General features: G+C 37.6%; 1 protein-coding gene and 1 non-coding gene across 7 annotated transcripts in view; both read left to right on the top strand.

Annotated features, from left to right (window-relative positions):
- LOC133240019 (disintegrin and metalloproteinase domain-containing protein 32-like) overlaps positions 1 to 25073 on the top strand; it is a 173773-nt gene that overhangs the window by 42567 nt on the left and 106133 nt on the right. For 5 of the 6 annotated variants that reach the window (XR_009734075.1, XM_061404539.1, XM_061404535.1 and 2 more), the window contains 4 exons: positions 2043 to 2114; positions 13456 to 13527; positions 13734 to 13900; positions 23180 to 23261. Coding sequence is in view for 5 of the 6 variants with exons in the window: in XM_061404539.1 (XP_061260523.1) it covers positions 2043 to 2114; positions 13456 to 13527; positions 13734 to 13900; positions 23180 to 23261 (393 nt within the window). In the remaining variant the exon portion in view is untranslated. The remainder of the gene's footprint in view (positions 1 to 2042; positions 2115 to 13455; positions 13528 to 13733; positions 13901 to 23179; positions 23262 to 25073) is intronic. The other variant, XM_061404536.1, reaches the window with a different exon arrangement.
- On the top strand, positions 9743 to 9814 carry TRNAR-ACG (transfer RNA arginine (anticodon ACG)). The gene has a single exon. It is a non-coding gene; the product is annotated as a tRNA-Arg (tRNA).

Genomic DNA, 25073 nt, shown 5'->3' on the forward strand with positions numbered 1-25073 from the left:
AATACCTAGGAATAAATTTAACCAAGGAAGTGAAAGAACTCTATATTGAAAATTACAAGATATAGATGAAAGAAATTGAAGAAGACACAAACAAATGGAAAGATATTCCATGCTCATGGATTGGGAGAATCAAGGTTGTTAAAATTTCCATACTACCCAAAGCAATCTACATATTCAGTGCAATCCCTATAAAATTCCCATGGTATTTTTCAAAGAAACAGGAAAATAATCCTTAAGTTTGTATGGAACTACAATCACCAAATAACAAAGCAATCTTGAGAAAGGAAACAAAGCTGGAGTCTTCAAACTCTCTGATTTCAGAGTATATTACAAAGCTATATTTATTAAAATAATATTATAATGACATGAAAAGATATATCCAGATCAGTGTAACAGACTATAAATAAACCCAACAGACAGACATAAACCCAAATATATATGGTTAATAAATTTATGACAGAAGAACCAAAAATATATGATGGAGAAAGGACAGGCTTTTCAATAAATGGTATTAGGAAAACTGGACAGTGACATACAAAAGAATGAATGGATAACTTTTATACAATACACAAAATAAACTCAAAATGGATTAAAGACTTGAATATAAGACCTGAAATCATAATTCTTCTTAGTAGAAGATAAATGCACTAACTTGAAAACATATATGCACGCCTGTGTTCACTGAAGCATTATTTGCAGTAGCAAAAATATGAACCAATCTGAGTATCTGGATAAGTAATGATTAAATAAATTGTTATGTACATTTATCAATATAGTGGAATGTTATTCAGCCTTAAGAAGAAAGTGCTGCCATTTTTGGCAATATGGATGAATCTTGAAGACGTTAAAACTCAACACTGAAAAAACGAAGATCATTGCATCCAGTCCCATCACTTCATGGCAAATGGATGGGGAAACAATGGAAACAGTGAAAGACTTTATTTTCTTGGGCTCCAAAATCACTGCATCTGTGAAATTAAAAGACGCTCCTTGGAAGAAAAGTTATGACCAACCTAGGCAGCATATTAAAAAGTAGAGACATTACTTTGCCGACAAAATCCATCTAGTCAAAGCTATGGTTTTTCCAGTAGTCTTGTTTGGTTGTGAGAGTTGGATCATAAAGAAAGCTGAGTGCTGAAGAATAGATGCTTTGAACCGTGGTGTTGGAGAAGACTCTTGAGAGCCCTTGGACAGCAAGGAGATCAAACCAGTCAATCCTAAAAGGCAATCAATCCTGAACATTCATTGGTAGGACTGGTTTTGAAGCTGAAACTCCAATACTTTGGCCACCTGATGTAAAGAGCGGACTCATTGGAAAAGACCCTGATGCTGGAAAAGATTGAAGGCAGGAGAAGGGGACAACAGAAGGTGAGATAGTTGGATGGCATCACTGATGCAATGGACATGAATTTGAGCAAGCTCCGGGAGTTGGTCATGGGACAGGGAAGCCTGGCATGCTGCAACGCGTGGGGTAGCAAAGGGTCAGACAAGACTGAACGACTGAACTGAACTGAGGACATTACGTTAGTAAAATAAGCCAGACACAGAAAGACAAATACTACATCTCACTTTTATGTGGAATCTACAATAGTCAAACTCATAGACACAGTGCAGTGGTATTTGTCAGAGGCTGCAGACCAACAGAAACAGGGAAATGTTGGTTAAATGGTATAAAGTTTGATGTATGCAAATGAGTAAGTTCTGGAAATTTAATAAACAGTAACATAACTGTAGTAAGCAATATTGTATTGTAAAATTTAAATTTTCTGAGAGGGTTGATCTTATGTGCTCTTACCACACACACACACACATACAAGAAAAAAGAAAATGGTAACTATATGAGAGTTGATATGTTAATTAGCATGATTGTGGCAGTTATTTCACATTGCATAAGTATATCAAAACATCGTCTTATAATTTAAGCGTATATGTATGTATATATTTCAACTATGATTAAATAAAGGTGTAAATATTCTAAAAGTTTAGAATAAACAAGTTGTGAAAGTTTTCAAGTCTTTAAATATTGTTGTTCTTTTTTCTAGCCAGAATCAACTGTTTCAACTGATTTAATTCCTCTTTATCTAGAAATGCATATCGTGGTAGACAAAGCTTTGGTATGTGTTTTACTTTTTCTTTGCACTTGAATATTTGATATGAATGTATGATTATCCCTAGCTAGAAAGGAACTTAAATATTCCAGTCTTCTTACTTCCATGTCACTCCCAGAGAACAGTGAAGAACCAAATATTCAAAATCGCACTAGTTCTATCAGAAATATTTTATTTGAAATCTTTATGTAACAAACCTGCATAACAAAATGGTTTTATTATTATTTTTCTGATAGTTCACAACTTTAGAGTCTCTCTCAATCCACAAAATTTTTAATGGTGATATTTTTAAGTGAAATTCTTTAAGCTTTAATTCTTGTTTTAGGGTACTTGAAGAGCAGCATGTAGTCTAGAAAATGTTTGGCTAATAAGATATTTATTGGCACAGAAATAATGATGGTATAACCATTTATGGTAAGCCTGGTGGGCTGCTGTCTATGGGGTCACACAGAGTCGGACGCGACTGAAGCGACTTAGGAGCAGCAGCAGCTTACATTAAAGTATCAAGATTTTTTAATGGTTTTATTCATGCAGCTGATTAAGTGTAGTCTAAATGCTCCTCTGGATTACTTATTCCCAAAAACAATTTGAGGATGTCTGAACTTCAGACTCTTGAGGTGATAACTCAGTTTGTTTTCAGTAAAATCTTGCTTTGTTTCTCCCATACTTCAAAGATTTCAGAAAACAGGGATAAAACATATTCTCTAGATTTTTTTCTGAAATATTTGATCATCATATCTGTGGAAAATCACAGAGAATGTGAGTTTTATTGATTTCCAATTCTATTTGTAGGATTGTAGGGCTTGTCAGGAAGTGAGTTGAGAGTTTGAGACAGGAGAGATTTAGGGAAGGATATTAAAATACTTATTAAATGAGTATTAGGGAAAAGAGCAAAAGGAACATTAGGAGAAAGTTGAGATATTTCTGGTAAAGATGACTAAATTTCCAGGGAATATTTTGGTTTATGAAAATTATTTTGTTTCAGGATTCAGTTAAGTTCAGTCACTCAGTCGTGTCCAACTCTTTGCGACCCCATGAACCGCAGCACACCAGGCCCCCCTGTCCATTACCAAATCCTGGAGTCCACTCAAACCCATGTCCATCGAGTTGGTGATGCCATCCAGCCATCTCAGCCTCTGTTGTCCCCTTCTCCTCCTGCCCTCAATCTTTCCTAGCATCAGGGTCTTTAACAGTGAGTCAGCTCTTTGCATCAGGTGGCCAAAGTATTGGAGTTTCAGCTTCAGCATCAGTCCTTTCCCTGAACACCCAGGACTGATCTCCTTTAGGATGGACTGGTTGGATCTCCTCACAGTCCAAGGGACTCTCAAGAGTCTTCTCCGACACCACAATTCAAAAGCATCAATTCTTGTTTCAGGATTATGTTGTTTTAAAAGCTTCTTGTCCAAATTGCCAGATTTGCCGGTTATAAAATGCTGATTAAGCATCACTTTTCTATGTTTTTACAAATATTTATATATTCTTTAATAAGACAAATATTGAGCTAAATATGACATCTGTGTTACCAGATATTGGGCATGTAGAGAAGAATAGTGATATCTTCAGTCTCTTCACAAATTTTAAATCCATAATTGTAGCCTAGTGAATTCAGTGCCAGATTGAGGCAGTCTATGGTACAATAAAAGCACAGTGCAAATTTTCCAGTTCAAGATGGTGGAATAAAAGAACATGCACCCATCTCTTCCTGCAAGAGCACCTAAATCATAACGAGGTGTTGAACAGCCATTGACAGGATGATGCTGGAACCCCATGTCCAAAAAAAAGACACCCCATGTCCAAAGACAAGAAGCCACAATGAGGCACTAGGAGAGGTGCAAACATGATAAAATAAAATCCTATTATCTGCCAGCTAGGCCACCCACAATCTGGAGAACAGTAATACCAAAGAAGTTCTCCTTCTTCACTGTTGTGATGATTCTGAGCCTCACGTCAGGTTTCCCAGCTAGGAGATCTGGCAAAGGGACTGGGAATCCCCACAGAACCTGACTTTGAAGGCGGCAGGACTTGATTATAGGATTTCTACAGGACTGAGGGAAACAGAGACTCAACTCTTGGAAGGCACAAACAAAATCTTCCATTTACCAAGACCCAAGGGAAAGGAGCAGTGACCCCACAGGAGACTGAATCAGACCTACCTGCTAGTGTTGGAGGGTCTTCCTGTGGAGGTGTGGGTCAACAGTGGCTTCCGCACGGATGATGGCACTGGCAGCAGTCCTGGAAAACTCCTCTTGGCGTAAGTCCTTTTGGAGGTTGCCATTAACCCCACACAGAGTTCATAGACCCCAGGGCTGGGTTGCCACAAGCCAGGCAACTAACAGAGAGGGAGCACAATTCCACCCATCAGCAAATAATTGGATTAAAGATTTAATGAGCATGGCCCTGCCCACCAGAACAAGACCCAGTTTCTCTCACTGCCAGTCCCTCCCATCAGGAAGCTTACACAAGGCTCTTGGCCTCATCTACCAGAAGGAAGACAGAAAAAGCAAGAAGAACCACACTCCTACAATGGCTAGAACAAAAGCCACATTACAGAAGTTACTCAGAATGAAAAAGCAGAACGTTATGTTTCAGATGAAGGGACAAGAAAAAACTCCAGAAAAACAAGTAAATGAAGTGGAGATAGGCAACCTTCCAGAAAAAGGATTCAGAATGGTGATAGTGAAGATGATCCAGGGTCTTGGAAAAAGAATGATGATGCAAAAAATGTTTACCAAAGGCCTAGAAGAACTAAAGAACAAATGAACAGAGATAACAGTATACTAGAGATGAAGAATCAATAGCAGAATAACTGAGGCAGAGGAATGGATAAGTGACCTGGAGAACAGAATGGTGGAAATCACTGCTGCAGAAAAGAATACAGAAAAAATAATGAAAAAAGTGAAGACAGCCTATGAGATGCTTGGGACAACATGAAACCCATGAGCAGTCACATTACAGGGGTTCTGGAAGGAGAAGAGAGAAAGGACCTGATTAAATATTTGAAGAATAATAGCTGAAAATTTCCGTAACATGGGAAAGGATATAGTCAACCAAGTCCAAGAAGCACAAAGAGTCCCAGAAAAGATAAACCCAAGGAAGAACACACTGAGACTCATAGTAATCAAAATGACAAAAATTAAAGACAAAGATAAAATATGAAACAAGGGAAAAAGGACAAATAACATACAAGGGAACTCCCATAAAGTTATCAGCTGATTTCTCAACAGAAATCTGGCTTTTTCTACAAGCAAGGAGTGGCACAATATATTTGAAGTGATAAAAGGAAAAAACCTACAACCAAGAATACTCTACCCAGCAAGACTCTTGTTCAGATTTGATGGAGAAATCAAAAGCTTTCCAGACAAGCAAAGTTTAATAGAATTCCTCACCATGAAACCAACGTTACAACAAATGTTAAAGGAACTTCTCTAGGCAGGAAACACAAGAGAAGGAGAGACCTACAGAAAATAAACCTCAAATAATTAAGAAAACAGTATAGGATTATACATACTGATAATTTACGTTAAATGTAAAAGTGAACCAAATGATGCCGTAAAGAGCAATATTGCATAGGAACCTGGAACGTTAGGTCCATGAATCAAGGCAAATTGGAAGTGGTCAAACAGGAGATGGCAAGAGTGAACATTGACATGCTAGGAATCAGTGAACTAAGACGGACTGGAATGGGTGAATTTAACTCAGATGACCATTATATCTACTACTGAGGGCAGGAATCCCTTCGAAGAAATGGAGTAGCCATCATGGTCAACAAAAGAGTCCGAAATGCAGTACTTGGATGCAGTCTCAAAAACGACAGGATGATCTCTGTTCGTTTGCAAGGCAAACCATTCAATATTACAGGAATCCAAGTCTATGTCCCAACCAATAATGCTGAATTAGCTGAAGTTGAATGGTTTTATAAAGACCTACAAGATCTTCTAGAACTAACACCCAGAAAAGATGTCCTTTTCATTATAGGGGACTGGAATTCAAAAGTAGGAAGTCAAGAGTCACATGGAGCAGCAGGCAAATTTGACCTTGGAGTACAGAATGAAGCAGAGCAAAGGCTAATAGAGTTCTGCCAAGAGCATGTGTGGGTCATAGCAAACACCCTCTTCCAACAACACAAGAGAAGACTCTACACATGGACATCAACAGATGGTCAACACTGAAATCAGACTGATTATATTCTTTGCAGCCAAAGATGGAGAAGCTCTATACAGTCAGCAAAAACAAGACCAGGAGCTGACTGTGGCTCAGATCATGAACTCCTTATTGTCAAATTCAGACTGAAATTGAAGAAAGTGGAGAAAACCACTAGACCATTCAGGTATGACCTAAGTCAAATCTCTTATGATTGTACAGTGGAAGTGAGAAATAGATTTAAGGGACTAGATCTGACAGACAGAGTGCCTGATGAACTATGGGCAGAGGTTCGTGACATTGTACAGGAGACAGGAATCAAGACCATCCCCAAGAAAAATAAATGCAAAAAAGCAAAATGGCTGTCTGAGGAGGCCTTACAAATAGCTGTGAAAAAGGGAAGTGAAAAGCAAAGGAGAAAAGGAAAGATATACCCATTTGAATGCAGAGTTCCAAAGAACAGCAAGGAGAGATAAGAAAGCCTTCCTCAGCGATCAATGCAAAGAAATAGAGGAAAACAATAGAATGGGAAAGACTAGAGATCTCTTCAAGAGAATTAGAGATAGCAAGGGAACAATTCATGTAAAGATGGGCTTGATAAAGGACAGAAATGGTATGTACCTAACAGAAGCAGAAGATATTAAGAAGAAGTGTCAAGAATACACAGAAGAACTGTACAAAAAAGATCTTAATGACCCAGAGAATCACGATGGTGTGATCACTGACCTAGAGCCAGACATCCTGGAATGTGAAGTCAAGTGGGCCTTAGAAAGCATCACTACAAAAAAGCTAGTGGAGGTGATGCAATTCCAGTTGAGCTATTTCAAATCCTGAAACATGATGCTGTGAAAGTGCTGCACTCAATAGGCCAGCAAATTTGGAAAACTCAGCAGTGGCCACAGGACTGGAAAAGGTCAGTTTTCATTCCAATCCCAAAGAAAGGCAATGCCAAAGAATGCTCAAACTACCACACAATTGCACTCATCTCACACGATAGTAAAGTAATACTCAAAATTCTCCAAGCCAGGCTTCAGCATTACATGAACCATGAACTTCCAGATGTTCAAACTGGTTTTAGAAAAGGCAGAGGAAAGTGAAAGTGAAAGTGAAGGCTCTCAGTCGTGTCTGACTCTGCGACCCCATGAATGTCGGCATGCCAGGCCTCCCTGTCCATCACCAACTCCCAGAGTTCACTCAGACTCACGTCCATTGAGTCAGTGATGCCATCCAGCCATCTCATCCTCTGTCGTCCCCTTCTCCTTCTGCCCCCAATCCCTCCCAGCATCAGAGTCTTTTCCAATGAGTCAACTCTTTGCATGAGGTGGCCAAAGTACTGGAGTTTCAGTTTTAGCATCATTCCTTCCAAAGAAATCCCAGGGCTGATCTCCTTCAGAATGGACTGGTTCAATCTTCTTGCAGTCCAAGGGAGTCTCAAGAGTCTTCTCCAACACCACAGTTCAAAAGCATTAATTCTTCGGCGTTCAGAATACTGGCAACCAGAAATAAAATTGCCAACATCTGCTGGATAATGGAAACAATAAGAGAGTTCCAGAAAAACATTTCTGCTTTATTGACTATGCCAAAGCCTTTGACTGTATGGATCACAGTAAACCGTGGAAAATTCTGAAAGAGATGGGAATACCAGACTACCTGACCTGCCTCTTGAGAAACCTGTATCCAAGTCAGGAAGCAAGTTAGAACTGGACATGGAACAACAGACTGGTTCCAAATAGGAAAAGGAATACTTAAGTCAAGACTGTATATTGTCACCCTGCTTATTTAACTTATATGCAGAGTACATCATGAGAAACACTGGGCTGGAGGAAGCACTAGCTGGAATCAAGATTGCCGGGAGAAATATCAATAACCTCAGATATGCAGATGACACCACCTTTATGGCAGAAAGTGAAGAAGAACTAAAGAGCCTCTTGATGAAAATGAAAGAGGGGAGTGAAAAAGTTGGTTTAAAGCTGAAGATTCAGAAAACTAAGATCATGGCCTCCAGTCCTATCACTTCATGGCAAATTGATGGGAAACAGTGGAAACAGTGGCTGACTTTATTTTTCGGGCTCCAAAATCACTGCAGATGGTGATTGCAGCCATGAAATTAAAAGACACTTACTTCTTGGAAGCAAAGTTATGACCAACCTAGACAGCATATTAAAAAGCAGAGACATTACTTTGTCAACAAAAGTCCATCTAGTCAAGGCTGTCGTTTTTTTCAGTAGTTGTGTATGGATGTGAGAGTTGGACTATAAAGAATGCTGAGCACCGAAGAACTGATGCTTTTGAACTGTGTTGTCAGAGAAGACTCTTGAGAGTCCCTTGGACTGCAAGGAGATCCTACCAGTCCATCCTAAAGATCAGTCCTGGGTGTTCATTGGTAGGACTGATGTTGAGGCTGAAACTCCAATACTTTGGCCACCTGATGCGAAGACCTGACTTGTTTGAAAAGACCCTGATGCTGGGAAAGGTTGAGGGCAGGAGGAGAAGGGGACGACAGAGGATGAGATGGTTGGGTGGCATCACCGACTCAATGGATATGGGTTTGGGTGAACTCCAGGTGTTGGTGATGGACAGGGAGGCCTGGCGTGCTGTGGTTCATGGGGTAGCAAATAGTCAGACATGACTGAGCGACTGAACTGAATTCAACTGAACCAAATGACATAGAGTCACTGGGTGGATGAAAACATGTGCATGTGTGGTCTTCCACTTAGCATATCACTCTACTTAATCCCCCAATTAGTACGTAATTATTTTATACTCTTAGGTTCATCATGTTTCAATTATGACTCGAAATTACAATTATCTTTTATGTTTTGTTTGCCTATTGATTGTGAAACTGATAAACATATTTTACTCTTTTGATTATATAATGATTATTTGTTTTAATGAGATTGTATCATGGTTTGTCAACAGAAAATAATAGAATCCTGTATCATTAAAGTGAAAGTGAAGTCGCTCAGTCGTGTCTGACTCTTTGCGACCCCGTGGACTATAGCCACCAGGCTCCTCCGTCCATGTGATTCTCCAGGCAAGAATACTGGAGTGGGTTGCCATTTCCTTCTCCAGGGGAATGTTTCCTACCCAGGGATCAAACCCTGGTCTTCCGCATTACAGGAAGATGCTTTAACCTCTGAGCCACCAGGGAAGCTCTAAGTAGCACTAAAACTACCATTTAATAGAAAATCCTGTAATCACTTTTTAAAAATTAAATGTATATCAGAATTTTCTTAGAATTAAAAAACAAATGCAATTGCCAAGTACCGCTTTTGTTTTCCAGAGCTCCAGATGTGTTTCTAATGAGCAGCCATGTCTGAAAACAACTAGATTATATGATGACGTTTTACTTTTTCTATTTCGTATTCGGTCTTCTCATTTCATTTAGTTTGTGTGTTTTGATTTCTCTGTCTCTTTTTTGATGTTGTTGTTCTTTCTCAAGCCTTGTGTGTGTGTGTGTGTGTGTGTGTATGTATAAATAGTGTGTATAAACTTCCCTGGTAGCTCAGATGGTAAAGTGTCTGCCTACGATGCAGGAGACCCGGGTTCGATTCCTGGATGGGGAAGATCCCCTGGAGAAGGCAATGGCAACCCACTCCAGTACTCTTGCCTGGAAAATCCCATGGACGGAGGTGCCTGGTGGGCTACAGTCCATGGGGTCGCATAGAGTTGGACACGACTGAGTGACTTCCCTTTCTTTCCTTTCTTTCTTAGTGTGTATAATATATATTTTGGAAAATTTATGAATTTTGCCTATCTAAAATATTTATGACATTTTGATTCCACTTGTTTGACTCAGTATGAATAAAATGCTAGATTTCTAATTTATGTTCAGTCAAAACTTTGATATAGTTCCATGTATTTTGGCATCTAGTATTACTGCTAAAATTCTAGAAAATTTATTATCTTAGTGATTTTTTAAAAAAAATTCGAATCAGGCTTGAAACTTTTAATCCAATTCTGAGAATTTAAAGATATATTATGTTGTTAAAAAAAATCCAGGAAATTAACATGTGATACTGTATTACTAACTGAAGTGCAGATTTTGTTCACATTTCACAAAATTTTATGCTAGTGTTCATTATTTGTTTTCACACATTATTCAAGACTCCACATTGTATTTAATTGCACTGAGAAGCTTCAGCTGCATGCAACAAGTTCTGGTAAATTCTCTTCATTTTTATTCTGTTGCAGATATTTTCTGATTTTCCTTCTTTAGGGCTTTTTAGATATATCCATCATTGAAAAGTGGGCTTTTAATTACCACATACATGGGATTTTTAAAAGCATCTTGGGTATTAATTTCTCATTTTGGTATTAATTTCTCACCGAAATCCTTTCTTCTTTGCAGTCACCCTCTGTTTTTTTCAGTCTTCTAACTTTATTGAAGTTTTCAGTGGCTAAGTCAAAGAACTCTGTTGGTAAATGCCACATTGCACTTGAAAATATGTGGGTTATTTTCAAATATATTTTGATATTTATTTCTAATATAATTCCACAGTGATAAGAGAACAGACTCTGTATGATTTCAGCACCTTTATACCGTGAAACTTTTATACCTTGTTTTATGTCCCTGGACCCTGGAGAAGGGAAAGGCTACCCATTCTAGTATTCTGGCCTGGAGAATTCCATGGACTGTATAGGCCATGGGATCGCAAAGAGTGGGACACGACTGAATGACTTCCACTTCACTTATGTCCCTGGATATATTCCAGTGTCTCCTAGTTTATCATCTATGGGAACTTGAATAGAATTTTTATCCTACTGTTGTGTGAAAATTGTATAAATCTTAATTATATTGAATTGGCTCATAGTGCTCTTCAGGTTTACTATATCCTTCTACTTCTCTGTGTATTCATTCCATTAATTTTTGAGAATCTGATATTGAAAGTCCAACTAAGAATCTTAATTTACCTACTTAAAAAATAATTGTAATACATAGTGGAACTATATGTAACCTTGTTCTGTATTTCCCAAATCTCCTGTAAATGTGTTATCATACTGTCATAATTAAAAAAAACAACAACAACAGTGCATTACTGGATAAAGACATAAAGACACAACTGTAACCCGGGATACTATAAGAGCATGTAAGGAGGTGTTTGAAAATGTAGGTTTTATTATTATTTAGGCATGCTGATGCCAACAGATGGGGAGATGATTACTATTGGAAAGACACTTTGTTTCGCAGTTCCCAAGAGGAAAGGGTGTACCACATCATGCCACGTGGGGAATCACCAAGAGTAGGTCAAGAGACAGAAGGAGCCATAGGAAAACATGGCAGGAACCTTTATTATGGTTCCTATAGGAAGAAATAGCAAGGCAAGGTAAACAGGTTTAGGATCGGCTAGTTTGGAAAGTTGCAGTGGGTTCTGGAGAATCAAGGTTGTTTAAAGGTATTTCGTACCTTGCCTTTGGATGATTAGGGCAGGGGAATTGGAGCGTGAGAACCTCGTGGCTCAGATCGTAAAGAATCTGCCTGCAGTGCAAGAGATACAGGAGACCTGGGCTAGATCCCTGGGCTCGAAAGATACTCTGGAGGAGAATGGCTACCCGCTCCAGTATTCTTTCCTGGAGAATCCCATGGACAGAGAAGCCTGGTGGGCTACAGTCCCTGGGGTCACAAAGACTCGCACATGACTGAGCGACTAACAGTTTCACTTTTCACTAACCTGTAAAAGTGAAAAACTGAGAAAAAAATAAAAAACCCTGACAAAGGAGATTATTGGAGGTTGTGTTCTGATTTGGTTAGTTTGGCAGTGGGAGGAGGGTAGGGCCAAGGAAGACCTATTGTGAAACCTTTCTTTGCAAGGGCACATAAGACTGTTCTGTTCAGATAACTGAAAGAAGTTTAGGATGATTAATACACAAGGCTGAACAGGGGAAAGGGAAAGAAACGAAGAACTGATATGATACTTGGATTTTATCCTAAAGGTACAGTCAATGAATGATTTTAATCAGAGAAATGACATGTTGATATTTTCATTTTAGAATCATGTTTGTAAACAGTGTAGGGGCAGGAATGCTGGTGAAAAGATTGAAGAAAGATAAAGCATTTAAGAGACTGTTGCAGTAATCAAGATAAACTTTTATAAATCAATAGATGGGAAAGGCCAATTTTAAGTTACTGAGCTTCAGTTAGAAGAACTTGTAAATTGATTTGATTTATTCATTTTTTGGATAACTTTATTAAGCGTCACCTACATCTCCAGTTACTGTTTTATTTATTGGGAATAGAGTAGTGAACAAAACAGAAAAAGTTTTGCTGTCATAGAACATGTAGTATAATAAATGTGGGAGGTCATAAATGATAATAGAAGAATAGATAATGAAGAAGTGGGAATCTGAGGGGGAGCATATTTTTGAGGGAGGATGGTCAGTGTAGTTTTGAATATGCTTATCTTGAGGGTCCTGTGGAATATCCAAGGGATAGTGTGCATTTTTCAGAGCTTAATTCAGACTTCAGTAGTTATACTAATTTGTGTGTATATGTGTGGTTTTGTGTGGTAGTTTCACATATGTAGCCTTTCCTAACTACCACCGCTTGGAATGGAGACACTCAAGAGCACTATCATCAGAAAGCTTTCTTATGTTATCCCTCTGGAGTCATTCCCATCTTTCCCCACTTCCCTACTTCTTGACCTTTGGTAATCACTAATCAACTTCTCCCTCTGTGATTTCAGGAACACTGCATAAATGTTACCATGGAGTATATATCCTTTGAGATTTGTTTATACTTAGCATAATTTTTTTTAGGTTTACCCAAGATGTTCCATATATCAACAGTTCAGTAATGTCTCTTTTTTTCTTTTTATAACTAAGTAGCATTTTTACTGAGTAGCATGTTATGAATGTACTGGTTTGTTTAACCCTTTGACCATTGAAGGACATATGAGTTGTTTCCACACATGCATGGGTTTTTGTGAGCATCAGTTTTTATTTCTTTAGGATAAATGCCCATGAGTGCAATTGCTAGGTCTATTACCCGCTTTGAAACAAGTTGCCAAACTATCACCCAGAGTGGCTATATGATTTTATATACTACAGTATGTGAGTGGTTCAGTTTATATTCATTTTTTGTTGCTGTCTTATTTTGAAGTGTTCTAACCCCAAAGGAGCTTCAACCTGAGAGAGTAGATGGAGAGTAAATCTCAAACATATTATATAATAAATCATATTAAAATTTTAAATTAATTATGTTTTTCAGTTTGATTACCTGGGCTCTGATAGCATGATAGTAACAAATAAAATCATCGAAATTATTGGCCTTGTAAATTCGGTAAGTATTTTCCTTTTCATACTAGTCAGGAAAATTCATACTAAGTTTGAAATTGTAATTCACATTAACTTGATGTGGTGCTTTTGAAGAATTAAGTTGTCCATATAAATTGAGTGTGAATTTATCAAAGATGGAATTAATTTAATTATAAATGTAATTTAATACATAAAAATTAATTTTTCATGCATTTATCTCTCTCTTTTTAGATGTTTGCCCAATTAAAAATTTCTATCGTGCTGTCATCTTTGGAACTGTGGTCTGATAAAAATAAGATCTCTACAGCTGGTGAGGCAGAAGAATTATTGCATAGATTTTTAGAATGGAAAAATTCCTATCTTACCCTGAGGCCTCATGATATTGCATATCTATTCATGTAAGAATAATGTTTCAGTTTTCTTAGAAATCAAAGATTTGTGATATTGTTGTAGCTTAATTTAGGGAATTGTTCATTTTTGACTGTTCACACTTTGGTTATTTTTTATGCACTCATTCAGCCCTCATACTCTCTTTCTGGTTATCAGACAATAAAAGAAGATTACTAAAATTTATTTCTATGCTTATCAACATTTACTGATGAGATTGACATTTCAAGAGGTTAAACCAACTCAGGATTTTGATGTCTAGGTTTTGGACCTACACTTAGTAACTCCAGAGTCAGTAATCTTAATCACTACATAAAAAGAAGGGATTTGCCTTGGGAAGTTTATATTATTATAATAAGTTTTGATCAAAGGCTTGGTAGAGTACTTGGTAGAGTATTTTATCCTAATGAATTTTCTACATTATTTTAAATGTTAGTTTTCTAACAATCAATTGTAAGTGTATACTTAATCATTGTATCCATATAAAATTTACTAGCAATTATGATCATCATGTCTTTCAATAAATCTGCATGTACATATTTTGAATTTGGCATGGTGATATTTCTTTTTGCATATGTAAGATTAATCTTTTCCCTACATCTGTTACTGGTGGGTTATTTTTCTTTTCATTATTTTGACAGTCTGATGGATATAAAATTGAAATGTTTTTTAATTTCCTTTCTCCAAAGACTAGTAGATTTGAGCATCTTTTCATGTTTGTTAATCATTTGGATCTGTCCTTCTGAGATTGCCTTTTCATGTTATTTAACTAGTTCATTGTAATTTGTAAGGGTTTATTGAATGTTTAGATACTAATCCATTGTTTATGTATATCAAAAATACTTTTTCCATGTCTGTAATTTTTCTAAGATATTTAAATTTTTTTTTTGCTCCATAAAATCTTTAATGTTTTTAGGGCCAAGTTTGCTAATCTTATTTTTACTTCTGGATTTCCTATTTGATGAAGATCTCCTCCAGCCCTAAAGTTTAGTCTGCAAATTTTTGTTAAATAATAAATATTATTGTGTTTTATAAATGAGTTTTCAATGCATTTTAGTCTAATATTTATATAACAAAAAATAAGTAAAATTTTATTTTCTTCCAGTTAAATAGCCAATTTTGCCATGAATTAAATGATTACCTTTGGCAAACATTTGTCAAGTCCCACAAACAACCTCTTGAAATGTTTAGAGATAAAAGTAAATCTATATATCAATGTGTTATTTGTAGACTTTTTGATACTAGTCATTCTCACAAGTGTGAAGTGATATCTCATTGTGCTTTTGATTTGCACTTCCTTGATAATTAGTGATACTGAGCATCTTTTCATGTATTTCTTGGCTATCTATATGTCTTTGGAAAAATGTCTTTTCAGGTCTTCCGTTCATTTTAAAATCAGACACAGGAGACATGGGTTTGATCCCGGGGTGTGATGATCCCCTGGAGTAGGAAATGGCAACCCACTCCAGTATTCTTGCTTGGGAAATTCCATGGACAGAGGACCCTGGCGAGCTACAGTCCATGGGGTCTCAAAGAGTCAGACATGACTGAGCATGCATGCCTTATATGATTTTTTAGTGTTGAGTTGTATGAGTTCTTTATATATTTTAGATATTAATCTATTATCAGATATATCATTTGCAAATATATTCTTCCACTCATTAGGTTGCTTTTTCATTTAGTTGATATCTTCCTTCACTGTGCAGAACAGTTTGGTTTCATGTAGTCCCATTTGTTTAATTTTTACTTTTATTTCCATTGCCTGGGAAGACAGATGATAAAAAATACTGCCAAGACTGATATCAAAGATTATACTGCCTATCTTTTCTTCTAGGATTTTAAGGTTTTAGGACTTAAATTTAATTCCTTAATCCCCTTTGAGGTTTTTTTGAATATGTTATGGAGAATTGTCCAGTTTCAAGAATGTGGCTGTCTAGTTTTCCCACCACAATTTATTGAAGAGGCTATCTTTTACCCCTTGTGTGTTCATACTTCTTTTATCATAGATTATCAACCAAATAAACTTGGATTTATTTCTGGGCTGTCTATTCTGTTCCATGGATCTATGTGTATGTTTTTTGTACCAGTACAGCACTGTTTTAATTAATATAGCTTTGTAGTATAGTTTGATATCAAAGAATGAAATATTTCCAGCTTTGTTCTTTTCCTCAGAATTGCCTAGCCTATTTGAGGATCCATTAAAATTATAGTATTCTTTGTTCAAATTTGGTGAAAAATGCTGTTGATATTTTGATAAAGGATTACATTGAATCTATAGATTGTATGAGATTTTAACATAATAATTCTCCTAATATGTGAACACATATGTCTTTCCCTCTGTTTGTGTTCTCTTTAGTATCTTTCATCAGTGTTTTACTAGTTTTCTGAATATAGGTCTTTTATATGTTGGTTAGATTTATTCCTGAGTCTTTTAATTTTTTTTGATGTGATTGTAAATAAGATTGTGTTTTTATAAAGAAGTTTAAGTAGTTTTTAAAAAAATGATTGTTCTTTTTAAAAATGATTTTATTTATTTATTTTTGGCTGTGCTGGGTCTTCATTGCTGTGTACACTTTTCTCTAATTGTGGCGAGCAGGGGCTCCTCTCTAGCTGTGGTGCACAGGCTCCGCGTTGTGGTGTCATGACCTCTAGGGCACACTAGCTTCAGTAGTTGCAGCTCCTCGGCTCTAGAGCACAGGCTTAATAGTTGTGGCATATGGGCTTGGTTGCTCCATGGAATGTGGGATTCCCGGACTAGGGATTGAGCCTGTACCTACTACACTGGCAGTCAGATTCTTTACCACTGAGTCACCAGGAAGCCCGAAATTGTCTTCACTTCTCTTTCTGGTAAAATTTATTAGTGTATAGAAGCACAACTAATTATATTAATTTTGTATCCTGAAACTTTACAGAATTCATTGATGAGTTCTAACAGTTTTTTGTGGCATCTTTAGGATTTCCTATACATAGTATCATGTCATCTGCAAACAGTGAGTTTTGCTTCATCCTTTTCCATCCTTTGGATTCCTTTTACTTCTTTTTCCAGTTCGAATGCTATGGCTAGGACTGCCAACACTATGTTGAATATAGTGGTGAGAATATAGTGAGCATCCTTGACGTGTTCCTAGTCTTAGAGGAAATGCTGCCAGTTTTTCATTCCGAGGTATGATGTTAGGTGCTGCAGGTTTGTCTTATACGACCTTTATTATGTTCCGTATGTTCTTTTATAGGGCTTCCCTGGTGGCTCAGTGGTAAAGAATCTGCCTGCCAATGCAGGATTATGGGTTTTATCCCTGGACATGGGTTCCATCCATCCCTGGGAAGATCCCCTGGAAAAGGAAATGGCAACCCACTCCAGTATTCTTGTCTGGGATATCCCATTGACAGAGGACCCTCGTGGGCTACAGGCCATGGGGCCACAAAATAAATGTACTAAATTAACTAAAATGTACCTTAGCCACTGAACAAAATGTTCATTTATACCCATTTTGTTGAGAATTTTTTGCCATAAATGCATGGTAAATGTTGTCAAAAGCTTTTTCTGTGTTGGTTCAAATGACTATTTTTTTTACTCTTCAATTTGTTAATATATATGACATTGATTTGGAAAACTCAGCAGTGGTCACAGGACTGGAAAAGGTCAGTTTTCATTCCAAGCCCAAAGAAAGGCAATGTCAAAGAATGCACAAACTACCACACAATTGCACTCATCTCACACACTAGTGAAGTAATGCTCAAAATTGTCCAAGCCAGGCTTCAACAGTACATGAATGGTGAACATCCAGATGTTCAAGCTGGATTTAGAAAAGGCAGAAGAACTAGAGATCAAATTGCCAACATCCGTTGGGTCATTGAAAAAGCAAGAGAATTCCAGAAAAACATCTACTTCTGCTTTATTGACTATGCCAAAGCCTTTGACCATGGGGATCACAATAAACTGTGGAAAACTCTGAAAGAGATAGGAATCCAGACCGCCTGACCTGCCTCTTAAGAAATCTGTATGCAGGTCAGGAATCAACAGTTAGAACTGGACATGGAACAATGGACTGGTTCCAAATTGGGAAAGGAGTACGTCAAGGCTGTATATTGTCACCCTGCTTACTTAACTTATATCCAGAGTACATTGTGAGAAACACTGGGCTGGATGATGCACAAGCTGGAATCAAGATTGCTGGGACAAATATCAATAACGTCAGATAGTCAGATGACACCACCCTTATGGCAGAAAGCGAAGAAGAACTAAAGAGCCTCTTGATGACAGTGAAAGAGGAGAGTGAAAAAGTTGGCTTAAGGCTCAACATTCAGAAAACTAAGATCATGGCATCTGGTCCCATCACTTCATGGCAAATAGATGGGGAAACAGTGGAAATAGTGACAGACTTTATTTTTTGGGTCTCCAAAATCACTGCAGATGGTGACTGCAGTCATGAAATAAAAAGACACTTACCCCTTGGAAGGAAAGTTATGACCAACCTAGAAAAGTTATGACCAACCTTTGTTTTGCCAACAAAGGTCTGTCTAGTCAAGGCTATGGTTTTTCCAGTGGTCATATATGGATGTGAGAGTTGGGCTGTAAAGAAACCTGCGTGCCGAAGAATTGATGTTTTTAAACTGTGGTGTTGGAGAAGACTCTTGAGAGTCCCTTGGACTGCAAGGAGATCCAACCAGTCCATCCTAAAGGAGATCAGTCCTAAATGTTCATTGGAAGGACTGATGCTGAAGCTGAAACTCCAATACTTTGACCACCTGATGCGAAGAACTGACTCATTTGAAAAGACCTTGATACTGGGAAAGATTAAAGGTGGGAGGAGAAGCAGACTGGTCTCCTTTCGGATGGACTGGTTGTATCTCCTTGCAGTCCAAAGGACTCACAAGAGTCTTCAACACCACAATTCAAAAGCATCAATTCTTCGGTGCTCAGCTTTCTTTATAGTCCAACTCTCACATCCATACATGACCACTGGAAAAACCATAACTTTGACTATACAGACATTTGTAGGCAAAGTAATGTCTCTTCTTTTTAATATGTTGTGTAGGTTTGTCATAGCTTTTCTTCCAAGAAGCAAGCATCTTTTAATTTCATGGCTGCAATCACCATTCACAGTGATTTTGGAGCCCAGGAAAATAAAGTCTGTCACTGTTTCCATTGTTTCACCATCTATTTGCCATGAAGTGATGGGACCATATGCCATGATCTTAGTTTTTTGAATGTTGAGTTTTAAGCCAGCTTTTTCACTCTCCTCTTTTACCTTCATGAAGAGGCTATTTAGTTCCTCTTTGCTTTCTGCCATAATGGGGGTGTCATTTGCATATCTGAGGTTATTGATGTTTTTCCCAGCAGTCTTGATTTCAGCTTGTGTTTCACCCGGCCCAAACTTTCCCATGATGTACTCTGCATATAAGTTAAATAGCAGGGTGACAATATACAGCTTTGACATACCCTTTCCCAATTTTAAGATGTTGAACTTTGATGCATTAATAGTAAGACTGGTGACAGGGAATTTATCCCATTAGAAATATAGAAATTATGGTACAATCAGCATCCTTAAACTTAAGTAATGATCCTTCTTGATATCTTGATGTTATTTTAAAGCACCAATATATTTTTCATATGAGTAATGTGCTGCATGTTAACTCACTTCAGTTGTGTCTGACTCTTTGCAACCCCATGGACTGTAGCCTGCCAGGCTCCTCTGTCCATGGGATTCTTCAGGCAAGAATACTGGAGTGGGTTGCCATTTCCTCCTGCAGGGGATCTTCCTGATCCAGGGATTGAAACCATGTCTCTTACATCTCCTGCATTGGCAGGTGGGTTCTTTATAATTAATGCCACTTAGGAAGCCCCTTAGTAATGTAATATAGTAGAATAAATACCTTGAAATTTATGATAATTAACAGTAATTTCCTGTGGTCTCCATACTCCAGATTTATGATCTTAGTCCTAAAGGAGGAATAGTGAACATAGCAAGTTTAATTTTTTTAAGCCTTTTACAATCTTTCCTTTATTCAACAAATGTTTATTGAGATAACATAGCATAGTGATTCAAATTTAAGCTCTGGAGGCCAACTGCCTGCATTTAAGTTCAGCCCTGTCTGTCACCTAGGGCAATTGATGTTTTCTGCCTCAATTTCCCTATATTTGCTTTTGTTATTGTTATTCTTTCCCATCTTTACTGAGTTATAATTGATAAGTAAAAATTTTATATATTTAAGGGGTACAGTGTGGTTTTTTAATAGCATTTGAAGATTGTTTATTATTTATTTATTTTGGCTGTACTGGGTCTTTGTTGCTGTGTGAGGGATTTCTCTAGTTGTGACAAGCGGAGGTTACTCCCTAGTTGCAGTGTGCAGGCTTCTCTTTGTAGTGACTTCTCCTCTTGCAGAGCATGGGCCTCAGAGTATGTGGGCTTCATTAGTTGTGGCCTGTGGGCTCTGGAATGCGGGCTCAGTATTTGCTGCATATGGGTTTAATTGCCCCGAGGCATGTGGACTCTTCCCAGAACCATGTCCCTTGCCCTGGCAGGAGGATTCTTAACCACTGACCACCAGGGATGTCCACAATGTGATGTTCTGATATATGTATACATTATAAAATTATAATCAAGTTGATTAACATATCCATCATCTTATACAGTTACCATTTTTTGGTGTGTGGTGAGAAAATTTAAGTCTACTCTAGCAAATTTCACATATACAATACAGTATTATTAACTCTAGTCATCTGACTGTACATTAGATCTCTAGGACATATTCATCCTGTGCAACTGAAACTTTATACCTTTAACCATCTTCCCATTTCCCCCATTTCCCAACCCCTGGCAACCACCATTCAACTCTTTGCTTTTATAAGTTGACCCTTTTAGATTCCACATATAAGCAAGATCATACAGTACTTCACTTTTCATGTTTGGCTTACTTCACTTAGCATAATGTCCTCCAGGTTTATCCATGTTGCAAATGGCAGGATCTCCTTCTTTCTTGAGGCTGAATTATATTCCACTGTGTATGTACATCATATTTTCTTTATCCATCCATCTCTCAATGGAATTTAATTTAAAAAATGGGCCTCTTGGGCATCATCTTGCATGACTGGGGGCACTCACTATGTTCTCACCTTTCCTTGTGGGAGAAATCGTGGCTGAAGGCATGTCTCTTGGCACTGAGCTGTGCTGCGTTGGGGGAATGGTGACGTGGGCAGAGTGAAACTGTTTTTACCTAAGAATGTGAATGTTTCTGGATTTTTTTGCTCAAATGTGGTATGGGACCCTTCCTTGGACTCCTAGGCCACAAAAATACTGTCATCTGTGAGTATTTCTCAAAATTGTCTCTGGAGAGAGAGATGAGGGTTAAAAGTTCCAAGTCTGCCATCTTGCTGATGTCATTGCAGAAGATTAATGTTAGTACATTATGTCTGTTTATAGTTTAAAGGAGGAAGAAACAATGAGAGTGAGAGTGAGAACAAGAATAAGAGTGAGAGAGAGATCCAAAGTAATGAATCAAATTAGAAGTGTGAAGGCAGATTTAGACGTCTTTAAACTCAAAGGAAGGTGGAGAGCATTACAGGTTATTGAAGCAGTGTACTTAGATATATAGTACACTTATATAGATATACTTATAGATATAGATAAATTTGGAAGGAATGATGCTAAAGCTGAGACTCCAGTACTTTGGCCACCTCATGTGAAGAGCTGACTCACTGAAAAAGACTCTGATGCTGGGAGGGATTGGGGGCAGGAGAAGAAGGGGACGACAGAGGATAAGATGGTTGGATGGTATCACCAACTTGACGGACATGAGTCTGAGTGAACTCCGGGAGTTGGTGATGGACAGGGAGGCCTGGCATGCTGCGATTCATGGGGTCTCAAAGAGTCAGACACGACTGAGTGACTGAACTGAATTGAATAATTCTTTTCAGAGTATGGAATTCATAGTTATAACTATAGTGAAACCTCTGTAGGAGGAGAGGGAAACAAGCAACATTGAAGAAGTAAAACATTAAATCTTGATAACTGATTTGATGTGAAGATTGGGTGGGCAGTATTAAGTAAAAAGTTATTATTGTATCCAGCTCATCAGGAGTATGGATAGAGTTTAGGGGAAAGTCTTATCTATTGGGAGAACTGTCTTGAATGAAGAAAGAATTTAAGCAATAATTTGATATTGGACTGTAAATCTAAACTTGGGTGTTAAGGGCAAATACTTGGATACAAGTGCTAAAGGGTAGAGATGTATAGTATCAGAATAAGGGAGCAGTGGAGGGACAGTGCAATTGTGAAGTAAAGTGCAGTTGAGACTGAGGGGACATTTCAAATTGAGAATTGAGTATCAAGCTTTTCTACATACATCCTGGAATGTTTGTTTTGGCTGGGGCTCTAATGATGGAAGAATATGTTTGGAGCATCTATATCTTAGTAATTGAAAGTACAACCCTGGATTCAAACTGTCTTAAGTTCATATCCTTCAGCAGTACTTATTAACTCTGCTGCCCTGAGCAAGTTATTTGTACTTTCTATCTGATATTTGATTTGTTCAGTGGGGACAAATAGTATCTATTTCACTGGGTGGATTTGAGAATTAAATAGAATAATTTATATAAATCTCTAAGAATAGTGGTATTATTATATGGCAGGCTATATGGAGTCTTTTTCAAAGCAGAAAAAAATTAATTTAAGTTGTAGAACAATATAGTCATTACAGTAAGAAAATGGTGAGCTTACCTGTATTTGAGTGAAAACTTTTAATCCATACATTAAAGCTACTTTTCATTGTTATTGAGCAAAATGCTTTTGATTGAAATGTTTGATCAAAGTCTTTGGTGCATATGTGTGTACTCAGTTGTTAAGTCATGTCCAACTCTTTGTGACCCCATGGACTGTAGCCCACCAGGCTCCTCTGTCCAGGGGGTTTCCCAGACAAGAATACTGGAGTGGGTTGCCGTTTCCTTCCAGGGAATCTTTCTGACCAAGGGGTCAAACCCTGGTCTCCTGCATTGCAGGCAGATTCTTTACTGTCCCTTTACAGGGAAGCCTGTAAAGGCTTTGGTAACCTTAACCAAATGTCACAAGAACAGTAAAGTCATCAAAAATTTGGATTCACTGGATATGTTTTAGAAACCCAAAGTGCTTAATCTCATTTAATGAACACTGTTTTACAAATGTGAAACAAAGACATAAAGATTTCACTTCAGTTTGCTTCAGACTAGAATTTTATGAACTATAGGAAAATTCTCAGCAAGAAATATCATATATGAATTGTCAAAATTAACTATCACTTAATACTTATTTATTTAGCTTTAGAGAATATCCAAATTATGTGGGAGCTGCATTTCCTGGAAAGATGTGTGTTACCGGTTATTCTGCAGGAGTTGCTTTGGTATGTAATGACTTAATCTTATTTGAAAACAAGTGCATTAAAAATTTTCCCAGCATTACGGCATGTATTTTACACATTTTACATTTATATTTACATTTAGATATTGCATTTATATTTTCATCACTGTTAAAACTTTGAAATATGTAGAATTAGTAGAATTCATAGAATTCTGAAGTGCAAAGTATCTTATTACAGATATTTGGAAGTTAAAGTGGAATAAAATATCACAGATACACTTGTATTCCTTACTATATTGAAGAATGCATCATGAAAAGATCTGCAAAGATATTCCTATAACCTAAATAGATTTTTTTTTCTTGTAGGTATAAAATTGGAGATGTAGTCTTACAGATAAAATAACTTCAAAATCAAATCAAGTGATCAACCAAAAATATGATAAAAATTCTTTAAAATGTTTCAAACTTTCATGTTATTGTTCAGTTGCTCAGTCATGTCCAACTCTTTGTGACGCCATGGACTGCAGCATGCCAGGCTTTCCTGTCCTTCACCATCTCCTGGAGTTTGCTCAGACTTATGTCCTTTGAGTCAGTGACTCCATCCAACCATCTCATCCTCTGCTGTCGCTTTCTCCTTTTGCCATCTATCTTTCCCAGCATCAGGGTCTTTTACAATGAGTTGGCACTTTGCATCCAGTGGCCAAAGTATTGGAGCTTCAGCATCAGTCCTTCCAATGAATATTCTGTGTTGATTTCCTTTAGAATTGACTGGTTGGATCTCCTTGCAGTCCATGGGACTTTCAAGAATCTTCTGCAGCACCACAATTTGAAAGCATCAGTTCTTTGGCGCTCAGCCTTTTTTATGGTCCAGTTCTCATATCCATACATGACTACTGGAAAAACCATACCTTTGACTATATGAATCTTTGTTGGCAAAGTAATGTCTCTTTTTTAACATGCTGTCTAGGTTTGTTATATCTTTCCTTCCAAGGAGCAAGCATCTTTTAATTTCATGGCTGCAGTCACCATCAGCAGTGATTTTGGTGCCCAGAAAAATAGTCTGTCATTGTTTCCATTGTTTCCTATCAATTTGCCATGAAGTGATGGAACCAGATGCCATGATCTTCAATTTTTGAATGTTGAGTTTTAAGCCAGCTTTTTCACTCTCTTTTTTTACCTTCATCAAGAGGCTGTTTAGTTCCTCTTCACTTTCTGCCATAAGGGTGGTATCATTTGCATACCTGAGGTTATTGATATTTCTCCTGGCAGTCTTGATTCCAGCTTGTGCTTTTTCCCAGCTTGGCATTTCTCATGATGTACTCTGCATATAAGTTAAATAAGCAGGATGACAATATGCAGCCTTTATGTACTCTGTTCCCAATTTGAAGCCAGTCCATTGTTCCATGTCCGGTTCTAATTGTTGCTTCTTGATCTGCATACACGTTTCTCAGGAGGCAGGTCAGGTGGCCTGGTATTCCTTTCTCTTTAAGAATTTTCCAGTTTGTTGTGATCCACACAGTCAAAGGCTTTAAGTGTTGTCAGTGAAGCAGACGTAGATGTCTTTCTGGAACTCTCTTTGCCTTTTCTATGATCCAGCAGATGTTGGCAATTTGATCTCTGGTTCCTCTGCCTTTTCTAAAACCAGCTTGAACATCTGGAAGCTCATGGCTCACATACTGTTGAAGCCTATCTTGGAGAATTTTGAGCATTACTTTACTAGCCTATGAGATGAGTGCAATTGTGCAGTAGTTTGGGCATTCTTTGGCATTGTGTTTCTTTGGGATTGGAGTGAAAACTGACCTTTTCCAGTCCTGTGGCCACTGCTGAGTTTTCCAAATTTGCTGGCATATTGAGT

The sequence above is a fragment of the Bos javanicus genome, chromosome 27, assembly GCF_032452875.1.
Source record: "Bos javanicus breed banteng chromosome 27, ARS-OSU_banteng_1.0, whole genome shotgun sequence".
In the NCBI taxonomy this organism is placed as follows: domain Eukaryota; kingdom Metazoa; phylum Chordata; class Mammalia; order Artiodactyla; family Bovidae; genus Bos; species Bos javanicus.